The sequence below is a fragment of the Saccopteryx bilineata genome, chromosome 5 (genome assembly GCF_036850765.1).
Source record: "Saccopteryx bilineata isolate mSacBil1 chromosome 5, mSacBil1_pri_phased_curated, whole genome shotgun sequence".
Classification (NCBI taxonomy): Eukaryota; Metazoa; Chordata; class Mammalia; order Chiroptera; family Emballonuridae; genus Saccopteryx; species Saccopteryx bilineata.
In genome coordinates this window covers 115,031,968-115,049,290 of record NC_089494.1, presented here as the reverse complement: position 1 = coordinate 115,049,290, position 17,323 = coordinate 115,031,968, and the positions used below count along the sequence as shown (strand labels likewise).

The following is a 17,323-nucleotide window of genomic DNA, read 5'->3' as shown; positions in this document are numbered from 1 at the left end:
TTTAGACCATTTCTTATGATCAGATGATTCATTGTAGGAAAAACTGCCCTGGGGCACACTTAAGATAATGAATGAATTAAACCTCCTAGAAGCTTCCCTGAATAACCAAGGGCCTTTTTGGAGAGGTTGCCACCATTGGTTTGGTAATTGGTCATCTGAGAGCTTGCTTATGGTGTCTTTTTGAAACATCTGCAGGTCTAAGATATAAATAACAGTGTTTTTTTTTTGGGGGGGGGGGAAGGTAAGTTAATACTGGCTTCCAAAAAAAAAAAATAAATTAAAGGCCTAGAGGTGCACATGGTATCCCTGGAAAGGGGTTTCTTTCCAGTTACAACTGGACCCTACCTGGTTTGGAGGACACAGATTGCCAGGGGCCTCCATGTGACCTTGGGTCAGCTGGTATGCCTTAGGGTTTTCACTTGAGTTCACAACTTTGCATTTAGAACTTGGTTTGGATGGTCTGGCAGTTAGTCCACTCTTTTGTTTGTGCTACACTGAGTGGCATTTGTTCCCCAGATTGCCTGTATGGTGGCTGTGGGCATGGGCATAGAAGCCACTGGGGGTGTCTACAGCGGTTTCACACGAGAAGTATAGGAGCTGCTCAGGGAGGCCTAAATCCTCCCAGAGGGCTTACGACTGGTGCACTCAGGCCCACCCTGGAGAATCTCCCACTTGAGTAATTTAAGATCAGCTGATTATGGACTTTAATTATATCAGCAAAAGTGTATGCTACAAGCAGCCTGACACATCACCCATCACAAATCACAGTGTCCCTAACACCCAGAGTCTAACAACATGTTAAGTTGCCTTTTTGGTGACAGGAAGCGTAAGAGTCAGCCAGTTATTCCTTAATGGCTGAAGGGATTGGGCACTGTGCATCCACCTATTCCCAAGAAACTTCACTTGGCAAGTAGACTGAGCCCCAAATTCTGCTGGTGGAGGTGTGATCAGAGTACAGTCAGGGACCATTGAGACAGAGGTTTCTGACTTGCCAATGAACAGGATATTTTTAGGTATTGGAAACTATGGACATCGGAAGGTAGGGACAATTCTGTGAAGTCCTGACTCATGCACTGGGCCTGTAACTCTTTCTTTTGGGGGAGAATCGCCTTTGGCACTATGGACAGGGAGGTATAAATATATATATAACATGTAATTCATACAGTTAGATGTAGAAACAATACTTTGAATTTATCTGAAGGACTCTATTCATTAAGTCATGTTAGTTTCCCTTCCCCATCGTAAATCCTGTCCAAAACCCATTAGCTAGATCTGAGTACCCTGTCCCCACACTGGGCCACGGAGGGTGGTGACTTGGGTGACTGTACTCGCAGAAACGTCAGAGTTTGAGTATCTTCCCTCCCTGAAATTTCCCAACATACTTGAGTACATAAAACCTTAAGTCTCTCTTGGAGACAGGGAGACCTTGGCTGCCCACTCCTAATCATTTTCCTAAAGCTTCCTTAGAGGGTGAGGGGAGGTAGCAGCATTTGTAAAGGGGGAGGGGAGCTCTGTGCTAGTAAGCAAGGCCGACTTATGTCACCAGAGAAGACCTGAGTCCAAGGGGGCTTCCCCTCCTCAGTTCCTCAAGTTCATAAGAAAGAATCCAGGGGAGAGACAGGGTGTAGCGTTCAAGGAAAGCAAACAATTTATGAAGCAAAGCTATACACTTGGCATAATGCATAAGCGGGCAAACTCAACTTATCTGAGTGCCCCGCCTATTGGGGGGTTTTAAGAGTTATATAATCTTAGCTGCAAGCTTCAAGACTTGTTGCCTTGTTATTAGGGCTGATAGAGAAAGGTTCCCCTTTGTAGTTTTTCTTATAACTCTTGGGACACCTGGGTATCTTGTTTTGTCTGGTCTCAGGACGGCTGACTTCCTCATTCAGTGGGTGCGGTAAACCCCCTTTGTTCCCCCTCCCCTTTTCCTGCACTAACAAACTGTCTGTCCTGCCTGACACTGACTCTTAGTTTCCAGTGACCTGATGGCTACCCATGTCTCCAGTTAATTAACTTTCCAGTTACCCAGAGCATTAGAACCTCATTGTTGCCATTGTTTGTTTCAGTTCTGGGGACCCCTACATAGCAGCAGCCACAGTGCCTCCCTGTCTCTGGGCCTTGGGGCTTGCTGCCGCATTGAGGAGCGCGACAGCCACCAAAGCGCCATTGGACAGCTTATTTCAGTCCTACCCTAGGTGCCCATTCTCTAGGCTAGTTTAACTCGGACTCCCCCACAGTTACCACTTGGATAAGAACAGTGGCTGCCATGTCCCAGGGCGTCCCCCAGGCTCTTCAGCCCAAGGGACTTTTGTCTTTTCTGTTGCAGAAAGCCATGTCTTTGCCGGCATTCCACTCTTGTCAACAAGAACTGAGAAGAGTCTGAGATTTTATCCTGCCTCTAAGTAGACAAGCCAGCCTGTCGGTGTCCCGGATACTGGCAGAAGACATGGCACTCCTGGGTCAGAGACAAAGGACTGTGTTACAGCATAGCCAACAGCAGGAGCTTCGTGTCTGTGTGTTTCTTAAGTCCAAACGTCCACAGCTGCAGAGCCCTGAGTTTAGGTACTTCAAGGAAACTTGCTCAACCTTAGCCCAGAGCAGACCCTATTTTTATTGTACTGGATAGTAAACAAATCTGCTATCTACTCTGGAGGAAGATAATATCTCAATCTTCGTATGCTGTCTACAATACACACATCCCTGAAAGTTCAGAACTAAAGCAGCGACTCTGCTTATGGGACATACGGGACATGCAGAAGGGTGAGAGACCCATGACTTGTCTCCCAATGCACTGGACAAGGATTAACATTCCCACTCATGATTGTGAGTCAAGAAAAATAGAATGTATATTCAATATGCCTTTTTTGAAAAGAAAAGTGTGTGAAATATTCTTTCCTTTTGGAAAACTCCACTGAGAGTCTTACCTCCCTTGGGCAGAGAAAACAAATACACAATGAGTGTGTGTATTTACCGAAATTGAAGGTCACAAAAGCAAATCTGCAGAATTGTAGTTGTTGATTTGTCAGTAGATAGTATGTATACTCGGGGTGAGCAGCAATCAATGGGTTACTTATTGTAATTCATTATGATCCTTCTTCAGGAAATGCTGCTGCTATAGTCATACAATAGTTACACTGTAGAGAAGCATTTGTGAGTTGTCAAATTTAGTTAAAATTTATTTTGCATCTGTTCTATCTAAACACCTAAAGTGGAAGGCTTTATTTTTTAACCTATCTCAAAAATGGTGGAGGTTAGCCTGACCTGGGGTGGCACAGTGGATAGATATATGCCAACCTGGAACACTGAGGTTGCTGGTTCAGAACCCTGGCCTTGTCTGGTCAAGGCGCACAATGAGAAGCAACTCTGGAGCAACTAGAAGTTGATGCTTCCCGCTCCTGCCCCAAACCTGTCTCCCTCCCTCCCCTCTCTCTAAAATCCATAAATAAAATTTCTTAAAGATGGGCAAGATGAAAGACTTTAAAATCATTCACAATTAATATATTGAAAATGTCTTTCTCAAAAGGTTTATGTTAGTGAAAAATGAATAAACTGTATTTTCTAATATGATACTGCTTTGATCTGAATTATACAACTGAACATTTGGTGGGGGGGAAGGCCAAGAGCTTTTCAAATGTTTTTTTTTTTTTAAGATTTTATTTATTTATTATAGAGAAAGGGGGGGGAGGAGCAGGAAGCATCAACTCCCATATGTGTCTTGACCAGGCAAGCCCAGGGTTTTGAACCGGCAACCTCAGTATTTCCAGGTTGACGCTTTTATCCACTGCGCCACCACAGGTCAGGCATCTTCAGTGTGGTTCTAGTCTATAAATGTGTACTTAGTTTCATATTTTAAAAGTTACACTTCTTAAAAAAAGAGTAAATTCCTGTTAACTTTTCTTCTTATTGTAATAACCAGCTTTTGGTATTTTATTGTTACCATGATCTATTTTTAAACTATTTTTTGATTTCCATCTAAATGGTTTTTTAAAAAATTATGCTTTTGAAGTAAGCCAGAAGAGATTAAAATGAAATTAGCATTGTACTTTTAGTCATAGTCTATTTGTCACTTTTAAGAACTTTAGTTAAATTGAAATTTTATATAAAGTTACTTATTTGACAAGGTTAAATTCTCTTATAAAGGGACCATTTATCACTCACTTACTTAGCAGTGTGCTAGATGCTCAGTATTTTTAAGAGAGTAATAAATGAAATATAGTTTTTCCCCTTTTCCTCTGGCCTTAAACAACTTTTATTTTTATTTTTGGTAAAATGACATATTTGGATGTTATTTAATAGCACGTAGGATAATTTATTATTAAGTTGCAATCTCAGAATCATTTGCATATTCAATGACTTTTATCTCAACAGAATTCTTTTTCTTACTTCTATACCTAGCACTTATGCCTGTTTAGTTTCCTCACATAAAAGAAAAAATAAACTGTTTCTTAGCTTCCTTTTTTTTTTCCTTTTTTTGCGAGAGAGACGGAGACAGGGAGAGAGAGATGAGAAGCATCAATTCATAGTTGTGGCACTTTAGTTGTTCGTTGATTGCTTCTTCTATGTGCCTTGACTGGGGATGGGGTGGCTCTAGCTGACCCAATGACCCTTTGCTCAACTAGTGACCTTGGGCTTCAAACCAGTGACTTCTGGGTTCAAGCCAGAAAACGTGGGATCATGTGATCCCACGCTCAAGCTAGTGACCCCATGATTTTGAGCCTGGGACCTCAGCGTCCCAGGTGGACACTCTATCCAATACACCACCATCAGTCAGTCTTAGTTTATTGTATTGATTTATTTCAAAAGGCAAATGAAACCTTTGCCCTGTAATACAAGTTTCTAAACCTAGAGGAAAATTAAACATTTACTGTGAGTAATATGTTTGTTTGTTTGTTTGTTTTTTTTTGTATTTTTCTGAAGCTGGAAACGGGGAGAGACAGTCAGACAGACTCCCGCATGCGCCCGACCGGGATCCACCCGGCACGCCCACCAGGGGTGACGCTCTGCCCACCAGGGGGCGATGCTCTGCCCCTCTGGGGCGTCGCTCTGCCGCAACCAGAGCCACTCTAGCGCCTGGGGCAGAGGCCAAGGAGCCATCCCCAGCGCCCGGGCCATCTTTGCTCCAATGGAGCCTCGGCTGCGGGAGGGGAAGAGAGAGACAGAGAGGAAGAGGGGGGGATGGAGAAGCAAATGGGCGCTTCTCCTATGTGCCCTGGCCGGGAATCGAACCCCGGGTCCCCCGCATGCCAGACCGATGCTCTACCGCTGAGCCAACCGGCCAGGGCCAATATGTATTTTTTGTATGTGGTTAGAACATTACTTTTTGGAATGTTGTACTTTTTTGCATATGGGTAAGACAAGCTTTAAAGCAAACTTGATATCCTTAAATTTAGGGAGTCGATATGACTTTACAAACTATTTTAGTTAAAGTGGAATCATTTTAAGACTAGAAGTCTTAAAATTCAAGTCATTGGCACCACTCCTTAGAAACCTGCCTGTTGCAGAAAGGACGGTCAGCCTGCGCTTGGCTGCGGGGGTGCAACTTCTTCGTGCCGCCTGCCAGACTGGCGAGTGCTTTCCTACACTTAATGCTGTGAATATCTGGCTCGTTTTGGAATCCATTCCTCTTACAAAAAGGTCACGAGCATATTTTTTTGAGAGTACTGAAAGGCACGTATACTTCTTTTCTTTTGGTGGTATAGTCTATCTTTCTTATTTGCAGATTCTGTGTTTGTAAATTCGCCTACTCACTAGAATTTATTTGTAATCCCAAAAGCAATACTTAGGGCACTTTCTCAGTCATTCCCCAACATGTGCAGAAGGGGGAAAATTTGAGTCAACAAAGTTCACATTTCCAGCTAAGGGTCAGTCAGGCGACTTGCTGGCTTCTCCGTCCAGCTCTCACGCCTTAAACAAGTGTCGTGTGTGTACTCTGTTTAGTGTCTTGCCTTTCATATTTTGGTGTTTTTTTGTTGATGATTTCACTGTTTTAAAATACCCCCCAAGCATAGCACTGAAGTGCTGTCTAGTATTTCTGAGTACAAGAAGGCAGGGTATACCTTATGAGGAAACTGTGGATTAGGTAAGCTTTGTTAAGGCCTGACTTGACTGTGAGTTCATTGTTAATGGACCAACACTACATGTTAAATAAGGTGCCTTTAATCAGAAACACACATAAAACAAGTTTTGTACTGATCAGTCTGTGGCAGTGTTGTGTGAATCTAGGCCTTTATTTACCCAGGAGCAGTGGTCAGTGTCCATTAATTCAGTGTTGGGGGACCACTTTTATAGACTATATATACTGCAAATAACCAGAATCGGTGGTAGTTCCTTTTTTTTTTTAATTGATAGAGATCAAACTAAAGTCAACAATCAAGTATTCTGTGTGCTGCACTCTAAGCGCTTAGGTATGTACCTGTCCTCCTCTGGGGCTCACCCAGCTGTTAAGAGCTGGCTCTTCAGCTGGGAGCTTGCTGCAGGAAGAGCCAGCTCAGGAATGTGGGCAGCTGAGCTGCTGGGAACCTGGCATGCAGCTTGTCTTGTCCTGGCTTTCCCTGACCATTCCATGAGGGATCTCTACCCTCGCGACTAGAGCCTGGGCTGTAAAAACCAGCTCCTACTGACCTGAAAGGGAATTCTGATCCAGGTGGGAAGGATGCAGGGCCACAGCCTGTTCTTGGCTCTGATGATGCACTTGGTACCTGTTAGGGAGCTCCGTGTGAGGGGGTTCCTACATGGTTTGTTTGTTTCTTTGTTTTTAAGTATCACTTTGCTTTGGCTATAGCTTATCTGTCATTATCCAGCTTGGTAAGGGAACAGCCAGACAGGTTTTTTAGGCAGAGAGGTTTAAAGACCTTTCTAAGCCTTAGGCACTGTCACTTTTCAAATCCTCGCCCTAAATCATATAAAGTATATCTATGAAATTTAATATATATAATTATGAATAGAGTTGATTTACTGTTGACATGTTGTGTGTGTAGGTATTTAATTAAATGCTAATTTAAATTTTCATAATCTGGACAGATATGCCAGTGCGTCCTTAGCAGAGGGTGGGATTTGGGTTTTCCTCAGCCCTTCAGGGCTCTCCATTCTCCAGACCTCTAGGGGCTACGCTGTGCCTCTTGCCATGTCTGTTGCTGGGGATACAAAAGTAAACCATGCAGCGCTCTTTCCCTCAAGGAGCAGTCCTCCTTAAACAGATGGTGTTCCTATAGCATAACCAGGTGCCTGGGCGGATGGGGGCCTCTGGCTGATCTGCAGGGAAGTAGGAGCTGCTGCAGAGGTGTCCTGGAGCGGTCTCAGGCTGAGCTTTGGAAGATGCCCCTGTGGTAAAGTGAGGAGGTGAGGGGCAGAGGGAGTCTGGAGAAAGGTTGGGGGCGGAAGGATCCAGCAGAGGCCTGGAAACGGGGTGTGTGGGCAGCTATAGGCTGCCATTCCTGCTGGAGTGATATGAGGAGGGTGGGCTGTGCTAGTGATAAATACCTTTAGGGAGGCAGGGAGGGCCTGCCTTTGTGCCATCCTAGACGAGTTTAGACGCACTCTGGGCATGTGATCTGCTCTGGTGCTTCTGACTGCTGAATACTTGGTGTGCCTCAGTGAATCTGACTTTCTAACCCTCTCTGTCCTTTACAGTACTTGATAGGTTCTGTGTTCTTTTCTTCTGTTTCTTTGTAAAAGAAATGGAAATAGCTTAGTTTTATTAATTTTTTTTTATTTTAGAGAGAGAGAAAGAGACAGAGAGAGATCCATTTGTGTTCCACTTATTTATGCATTCATTGGTTGATTCTTGTATGTGCCTGGATCAGAGATCAAACCCACAGCTTTGGCATATCAAGACGATGCTCCAACCTACTGGCTACGTAGCCAGGGCAGAAATAGCTTAGTTTTTGAAATAACTCTTTGTTGATGCAGTAGCTTCATTTTAGCCATTCTGATAGGCATGGGAATCATGATTTTTAAATATTGTCATTCATTCAGTGCATTTTAGCTGCAATTCTAGAAAGAGAACTTTTCTTCATCAGCTATTTGGTAACCTTGAAATACAGTCTGTATAAGAAAAGCATAAAATATTTGCTTATTTTTCTCATTTCAATGCCCCCCCCCAATCTTAGAAAACCAATTTCAGTAAAACAAGTGCCTTGTGTGGTTCCAGAGTGACTGATTGACTTTTTTTTTTAATTAAAATTTTTTTTAAAATTTATTCATTTTAGAGAGGAGAGGGAGAGACAGAAAGGGGGGGGGGGGAGGAGCTGTAAGCATCAACTCCCATATGTGCCTTGACCAGGCAAGCCCAGGGTTTCGAACCAGCGACCTCAGCATTTCCAGGTCGACGCTTTGTCCACTGTGCCACCACAGGTCAGGCTGACTGACTTCTTTTTTTTTTTTTTGTATTTTTTCTGAAGCTGGAAAAGGGAAGAGACAGTCAGACAGATTCCCGCATGCGCCCGACCGGGATCCACCCGGCACGCCCACCAGGGGGCGATGCTCTGCCCCTCAGGGGCATTGCTCTGCCACGACCAGAGCCACTCTTGCGCCTGGGGCAGAGGCCAAGGAGCCATCCCCAGCGCCCAGGCCATCTTTTGCTCCAATGGAGCCTTGGCTGTGGGAGGGGAAGAGAGAGACAGAGAGGAAGGAGAGGGGGGGTGGAGAAGCAAATGGGCGCTTCTCCTATGTGCCCTGGCCAGGAATCGAACCCCGGTACCCCGCACGCCAGGCCGATGCTCTACCGCTGAGCCAACCGGCCAGGGCCTGACTGACTTCTTAAAAAGTATCATATGCACTCAGGGATTTTTATTTGGTGGGATTATATTCTCAAGGTAAATTAGTGGAAGTGAAATTGCCATGTCGAAGGGCAGGCAAGTTTATAATTTTGATACACGCTACCCCACTCCCTTCCAGAAAGAGTGTACCATTTTAGGTTCTCAGCGGCCAGGTTCTCCATCTCCTTGTGATACTGTCTCTTTAGTATGTCAGCCTCCCTCAACTAACAAGCAGTGTTTCCCACAATCCTTAAGTCAAATGAAGCAATGCTTTTTTTTCTGTCTGATAATGTCTATTATTGTTTAATTACTGAGTATATATTACAGCAAATTTCTGATGAAGATGACAGTACAATGTTGACCAAAATTAGATATTAATGCAGATTTGGAGGTTTAAATGGAAAACCTTAATTACTTAAATATAGCATTTGGGCAGCTTTTTATGAAGTGGAAGAAACAAGCCTCCAGTTAAGGCAGCATGTGCCAGCCTGCCTGGCTTCCTTCGGTAGACCATTTACATGATTTGTTTCACTGTACCTGGGAATCCAGTGTCTTTATCTGCAGCTTGTCTGAGCCATCTTTATGCCCAAACCTATTTTATCCTAAGTACACAACGATAAAAGCAGCTCCTTTTTAGTGAGATCCAAGTGTGTGTTGTGGCTAAGAGGTAGAGCTGCTATGTAAGCTATATATGTCTAGCTCTAACCTCCTTGGGGACTGGGACTGCATCCTAGACCTTCCGACCTGTGTGGGTCTGCGTGTGTGGCGGGTGTTTTGGAAGGCATCTTTGTTGTTTTGGGGCTAGGTGAGAGGGGAAGAAGTGGTCATAATTTTAACAAACCTGTTAACTCTGGTTTTTATAATATCCCTTTCTCAAGAAGTATTCTTTATTAAATACCTCAATTAATTTTAAATTGCAGCTTTGTAGATGTTTGCTGAACTTCTATTATGTGGTACATTCTAGGATAAGAATTTGAGGGAGCATTGTAAACCAAATTTAATAATAAATATCATAATAGCTTATATTACGATTATCAAAGATTTGATAATTTCAACTCATTAGCTGCTAAGCAAGAGTATAAGGTGAGTCCTTACCTTATTTTAGAGGGAAAATATTATTTCCAGTTCCTTGGGAACCATTAATTTAATTATAAACAGTACGCTAATGATAATTACAAATTATTTTATGTATTAAAACAGCTAGGACTTTGATTCCATGTATAATATACTATATATTATCTCAAACCTAGTAAAATATTTGTATAAGCATTTGATGATTCAGAGACTTTCTAGGCCAAATTAGTGTGGCTTGTTGCTATCTATTATGAAATATTCCAGGTATGCTAAAAGGCATAAAATAAAATATATTATCCACAAACCTTAATGTTCTGCTCAAGATGTAAAATGCTACCAACATAATCAAATTACATGCGTTCTCTTTAATTGTGTAGTCCTTTCTTTGCCCTTTTTTATTTTACAACTAATGGTCTTTTTAAACATAATAAAAGCTATGTTTTTGAACTTTATATAAATGGTAGTATGCTCTCATTCTTCGACTAGCATTTTTTCATTCACCATAATTGCGATTGTCACCTGTGTTGATGTGTATAGTTCTAGTCCATTTTTATTGCTTGTGCTATCCATAATCATCTGCTCTCCTCCTGATAGACATTTCTTGCTAGTTTTTGCAATTAACAAATAACGTTCCTCTGAATGTTCTTTTACAGTTGTCCTTTGTGCACATAGGTGAGAGAGTCCACCAGGCACCTTCCTATGAATAGAACTGCTGGTTGAAAGGTGTGTGTATCTTCAGCTTTACTGGGTATTGCCAGTCACCTCCTAAAGTGGACCCGTTTGGATGCCCACTTTCACTGATTAAATTCTTGTTGTTCTACACCTTTTGTCAGTGCTAGGTATTGTCAGATTTTTTTGTCAGTTTGATGAGTAATATATCTCATTGTTTTTTTTTAATTCCTCTGATTACCAATGAGATTGGATATCTTTTCTTATGTTTATTAGTATTATAGGTATTTTTTCTTTTTAAAAAATTTATTGACTTAGAGAGAGAGAAACATCAGTTTGTTTTCCCACTTATTTATGTATTCATTGGTTGATTAATGTATGTGCCCTGACTGGGATCAAACCTGCAACCTTCACATATTAGGGAAACTCTCACGAACTGAGTTACTTGGCAGGGTTGCAGGTATTTTTTTCTTAACACTTATATATTTGGCTGCAAGTTGTATTTAAAGTTGGAAGTAACATGAAATACTTACTCCTAGATAGAAATATACTGTAATTGTATCTTTAAAGCATTGGCAACTTTGCAGATTTTTTGGAAGAAATAATTCAGGGTGATTTTCTGGATTTTGGAACTAAATTGATGCTTGAATCCTAGCCTTTTTAAAAAATTAGATTTATGACTTTTGGAAATTTGTACAATCTTTCTGTGTCTGTTTCCTCATCCTTAAAATGAGTGTAGCCCTGGCAAGATAGCTCAGTTGGTTAGAGAGTGTTGTCCCAAAACACAGAAGTTGCATACAGGAATAGATGGATGTCTCTCTCTCTCAATCTCTCTCTCTCTTTCCCCCTCCCCCTTTCACTAAAATCAGTAATAAAAATTTAAAGAAAATAAAAAAAGTGAGTGTAATAATTTGTGGTTTGATGGTAGAATCAAATGAGATAACATTAACACCTGGCACATGGCCCTAGTATGTAGGTTTGGGATGAAATAAACATACATTAAACAATAGTATGAAAGATTGTTAATACTATGGCATATAATTAAATCCACATGGAAATCTGGCAGCATTTGTAATTAAAATGCGACCTCTTGATAGTTGACTCTGATATAAGCATTCTTCATCTCAAGGCCAAGTGCAGAGACCACGGGCCTAGCAAACCCAGAGTAGCTGTGCACAGGCCACGCATCTCCGGCAACCCCTGCCTGTCCCCATGCATGGACCGCCCCCGGCCCCATGTCACTTTTGTTCATCTTCTGTGCCCTGTCAATTTTCTGCTAGTCAGACCATTAGCAACTGTGACAAAGCTGTCAGGTCAAAGTGGACAGGTGGGAGTAACCTTGGGACTCTGGTGGGTGCCCCAGAATCTGGCCTTGGTTCTGGGACTCTGCCAGACAGTATGGGAGGGATGGGCTGGGGGCCAGAGAGCTGATGGCAGAAGTGCAGGCCCTGATGGTGAGGTGATGTTATTCAGACTGTTCTCGTGTCCCTCGCCACAGGAATCTCTTCACATGGCTTCCGAAGATGTGACCGTCACAGTTCGCCTCATTCGTTCATTTGAGCATCGAAACTTTAAACCTGTGGTTTATCATGGAGTTAATTTGGACCAAACTGTAAAGGAATTTATAGTATTTCTAAAGCAAGGTATGAGACATCTTAGTCATTTTGTTTCATTAGTATTTTGAAAAAATAGGTGACTATTACACTGATAGTAATCTTTTAAAAGCCACTGTGACAGGTACTAACCTTGGTTGTAAGCCAGGCACTGGTTAGACTGGCTCCTGTTCTGGGCCTGGAACAGGGGCGGAGGTATCACCCCAGGGCTCATTTAGCAATGTGTGACCTCGTCATGGGTATTACCACTATATTTGGCCTCTCTTTCTTTTTACAAACTAAAAATGTTAAGGTCTGGATTTGCTAACGGGCTTATGTGTTTGAAGTGTCAGCCGGCTGAGCACACAGAAGGCCTCCAGGGGAGCATGGCAGGAGGGTGGCGGCCGTTTCTGCAGTCAGGTCATTGTGACAGCTTTGGCCACTGCCACAGAAATGACGACCAGACTAACTGGTGCTAGTTTTCACTGCAAGCTCCAAAACAGGAGACTTGAAGTTGGTCTTCATTTTGATAAGTCCTTGATGGATTTTTAATTGTTGAAGTGCTCCAGTCTCAACATTTGATGAATGTCTAGAATAAGCTTTTAATATTTTAATTCAAGTGTAATTTATACATGTACAGATCAAGGAACACGTACTGTTTCATGAGTTTGACAAATGTATCACTTTATATCCAACTTAACTTTTTTTTTACTTTGGCAAAATTTCAGACACACTGTAAAAAGAGAACAAAGAATTCTGGATGCTCTTCACACAGATTTTTAAATGTCACCATTGTGTTACATTTGTTTTCTTCCCCCTTTTTTCTTTTCCCTCTTTTATCTCTTACTCTCCTTACTGCTCTCACAATTTTTTTCTGTCTGAACCATTTAGAAGGGTTTTGCTGACACAATTTCCCTTTGCTTCTAACTATATCAGTGTGTATTTTTTAAAACAAGGAATCCTCTTGCATAACGACAGTACAGTATAAAAATCAGAAACTTAAAAAAGAAATGCTATTATATAATTTACAGATCTAATTGAGATTTTAATTGTCCCAATAAAGTCTGTCTGTAACAAAAGAAAATCCAAGGTCAAGTTACATTCAGTCCCTTTAACCTGAAATTAATTTCTTTAATCTGGAGTCTTATTGTATTTCATCACATTTTATTCATCTTAAAAATAATGCCAACCTGGCAGGTGATGGTGCAATGGATAGAGCATCGGCCTGGGAATCTGAGGACCCAGTTTGAAACCCCAAGGTCACTGGCTTGAACGCGGGCTCATCCAGCTTGATGTCAGGCTCATCCAGCTTGAGCACAGGCTCATCTAGCTTGAGAACGGGCTCACTAACAAACTTGGGTCAAGCGAGTAACCTTGGGCTTCAAGGCAGCAATCTTTGGGTGTAAGACAGCAACCATGGGGTCATGTCTATGTTCCTACACTCAAGCTGATGACACTGCGCTCAAGCTAGTGAGCCTATATCCAAGCTGATGACCCCGGGGTTTTTTTTTTTTTTTTTTTTTTTTTAAATAAATTTTTATTTTAATGGGGTGACATCAATAAATCAGGGTACATACATTCAAAGAAAACATTTCCAGGTTATCTTGTCATTTAGTTATGTTGCATACCCATCACCCAAAGAGAGATCGTCCTCTGCCACCCTCCATCCAGTTCTCTCTGTACCCCTCCCCCTCCCTTCCCCCTCTCCCTCCTTCCCTCCCCCCACCCCCCATAGCCACCACACTCCTGTTCATGCCTCTCAGTCTCGCTTTTATGTCCCACTAATGTATGGAATCCTGCAGTTCCTGTTTTTTTCTGACTCGCTTATTTCACTCTGCACAATGCTACCAAGACTCTACCATTCCGCTATAAGTGATCCGATGTCACCATTTCTCCTAGCTGAATAATATACCATGGTGTATATGTGCCCCATCTTCTTCATCCAGTCCTCTATTTTTTTTAGAGTGATTAAAAGCCTTTAAGCAAATTCTTGGCCAATACAGCAAGAATCCATAAATGAGTAGTGTCCTTAACATGTTCCCCAAGTCCAAGTTGGCCCCCTCACCATGCCAAATCCCTGAAAAATGCAACCCAACCACAGTTCAGTCTGTTAGGAGCTGTCACAGGGAGCAGGAGTCCAGGAAAGTTCCCCACAGGAAAAGTCCGTATGGCACTGGAATTGTTGTCACCATTCTATACTTTGCAGCTCATGTCCAAGTCCCAATGACCACTGCTTCTAGCTGGTAATGATTCAGGTAGACTGGAAAAAGCCATTTGCAGCATGCATGGATATGGAGCTTCTGTTCTCCTCTGCCTGGAGAGTTGAGACCAGGTTGCTTTTCCCTGGAGCTCTGTGACTGTGGCCTGGTAAAGAGAACCTTGGGATACACTAAGCTGGGTGGCACAGGTAAATTCATATTACAAGTTGGCAAAAGGAGGAAAGAGAGCTCTAAATTAAGAGTAGGTCCCAGCCTGAAATATGAGTGGGGCATTGAGGTAGGAGGAATAAAGGAAACACTATATATTAAGCAAAGCAGCAGAAAATAGGACTATCAACACCCACAACAGAGATCTTTGAGGGACGAATAAAAAACCTGACTATTCAGGCAAAACATAGTTAAGTGGCCCTTGTGCGAATGAGATCAGTTTACCTGCTTCTTGGAAGAAATACCCTAGGCTCGTCCACAGTGTCGTAGATGGGGTCGACGGCCCTGGGCACCTTCAGCCTTCAGTGGCAAACCCCAGCATTCTGGGCAAGGTTAGGTCATAGGTGGCTGGAGCAGGCCTGGAAGAGACTGAACCCTCCCTTAGAGGAGCGAGGGGGAAGCCCACCTTCCAGTGTCCCTGTTTCCTCACAGCAGAGGTGTGTAAGCCTGGCAGGCTTTAGCTCAATGACCTTCCTTTCCACTATTGAAGCAGGACCCAGATGGCATCCTATGAGACCCCTTTGGGGTGTTGGAGCCTTTAAGGGTGTATCCTAAAAGCTGGTAGTTCCCCCTGATCTCTATTGGGCTTTTTCTGTCTCTAGGTATCTTAAAAGCCATTCTCAGAAGATCTCGCTGAGGGGTTTGAGGATCCCCATCCGCCTATATAAATCTTTTCCATATATCTGGAGCTATTTGGAAAAAAGACAGAACAGTGTTATTAGCTAGATCTAATAAAGAAGGTAGATTTGGTGTCTCCTGTTCATCAGCTTTCAAAAGAAATGTAAATTTTTTTTTTTTTTAAGTAAAAAGCATGATATGGTAGACCCGTCGGAGTCATTGGCCTGGTGTGCAGGATTCCCGGGTTCGATTCCCGGCCAGAGCACACAGGAGAAGCGCCCATCTACCTCTCCACCCCTCCCCCTCTCTCCCCTCCCGGTCCCTCTCCTCCCGCCCACAGCCAAGGCTCCACCGGAGCAAATCCACCCTGGGCACTAAGGATGGCCCCATGGCCTCCGCCCTAGTCGCTAGAATGACTCCGGTTGTAACAGAGCAACCTCCCAGATGGGCAGAGCATTCCCCCCGGTAGGCATGCCAGGTGGCTCCCAGTCAGGCGCATGCAGGAGTCTGTCTGCTTGCCTCCCCATCCCCATCCTCAGAAATATACAAAAAATAAATAAATAAAAGAAAAAATACAAACAAAAAAAAAAATAATAATACAAAAAAAAAAAAAAAGGGGGGGGGCATTCCCTTGTGCTAAAGCACCAGGAAGCATGGAGTGAGCTTGAGTATGTCCTATGAAACATGGAGCTCTATGTTTACATATAAGTCTTTGAAGAAGGAGGAACTGTTGAAATAGTTTGTCAGCATTTGTCCCTAAGACAGCAGTCTTTATAGTGAGAATACCATATGTAAATATTTGCTGTCTGTCTATAGATTAAGGGGGGGATATGGCCAATGCTGAAAAGCCATGATCTTTGTGCCCCTCCCCTCCCCCAGCCCCTCCCTCTCCTCCCCCCACCCTGTAACCCCAACACTGTTGTTCATGTCTCTGAGTCTCATCTTTATGTCCCACCTATGTGTGGAAACATATAGTTCTTAGTTTTTTCTGATTTACTTCTTTCACTCAGTATAATGTTATCAAGGCCCATCCATGTTGTTGTAAAAGATCCTATGTCATCATTTCTTATGGCTGAGTAGTATTCCATAGTATATATATACCAAAGCTTTTTAATCCACTCATCCTCTGATGGACACTTGGGCTGTTTCCAAATCTTTGCTATTGTGAACAATGCTGCCATAAACATGAGGGTGCATTTCTTCTTTTCAAACAGTGCTATGGTGTTCTTGGGGTATATTCCTAACAGTGGTATAGCTGGGTCAAAAGGCAGTTCGATTTTTAATTTCTTGAGGTATCTCCATACTGTTTTCCACAGTGGCTGCACCAGTCTGCATTCCCACCAGCAGTGCAGGAGGGTTCCCTTTTCTCCACATCCTCGCCAGCACTTATTCTGTGTTGTTTTATTGATGAGCGCCATTCTGACTGGTGTGAGGTGATATCTCATTGTGGTTTTAATTTGCATTTCTCTAATCATTAGTGATGTTGAACATTTTTTCATATGCCTATTGGCCATCTGTGTGTCCTCTTTGGAGAAATGTCTATTCATTTCTTTTGCCCATTTTTGGATTGGATTGTTTGTCTTCCTGGTATTAAGTTTTACAAGTTCTTTATAAATTTTGGTTATTAACCCCTTATCAGACGCTATGTCAAATATATTCTCCCATTGTGTAGTTTGTCTTTTTATTCTGTTCTTATTGTCTTTAGCTGTGCAGAAGCTTTTTAGTTTGATAAAGTCCCATTTGTTTATCCTGTCTTTTATTTCACTTGCCTGTGGAGACAAATCAGCAAATATATTGCTGCGAGAGATGTCAGAGAGCTTACTGCCTATGTTTTCTTCTAAGATGCTTATGGTTTCATGGCTTACATTCAAGTCTTTTATCCATTTTGAGTTTATTTTTGTGAGTGGTGTAAGTTGGTGGTCTAGTTTCATTTTTTTGCAGGTAGCTGTCCAGTTTTCCCAACACCATTTGTTGAAGAGGCTGTCTTTACTCCATTGTATTGTCTTACCTCCTTTGTCAAATATCAGTTGTCCATAGAGCTGTGGGTTTATTTCTGAGTTCTCTGTTCTGTTCCATAGATCTATGTGCCTGTTCTTATGCCAGTACCATGCTGTTTTGAGTACAATGGCCTTATAATATAACTTGATATCTGGAAGTGTGATACCTCCCGCTTTTTTCTTCCTTTTCA

The 17,323-nt window shown here is 42.5% G+C and overlaps 1 protein-coding gene across 7 annotated transcripts in view; it reads left to right on the top strand.

Moving 5' to 3' along the window:
• C5H2orf76 (chromosome 5 C2orf76 homolog) overlaps positions 1-17,323 on the top strand; it is a 97,937-nt gene that overhangs the window by 17,638 nt on the left and 62,976 nt on the right. For 3 of the 7 annotated variants that reach the window (XM_066280870.1, XM_066280872.1, XM_066280877.1), the window contains 2 exons: positions 10,484-10,553; positions 11,998-12,142. In XM_066280870.1, coding sequence (XP_066136967.1) covers positions 12,010-12,142 — 133 coding nt within the window. In that variant the 5' untranslated portion in view covers positions 10,484-10,553; positions 11,998-12,009. Of the gene's footprint in view, positions 1-10,483; positions 10,670-11,997; positions 12,143-17,323 lie in introns of those variants that run through there. The other 4 variants (XM_066280874.1, XM_066280875.1, XM_066280873.1 and 1 more) reach the window with 3 other exon arrangements.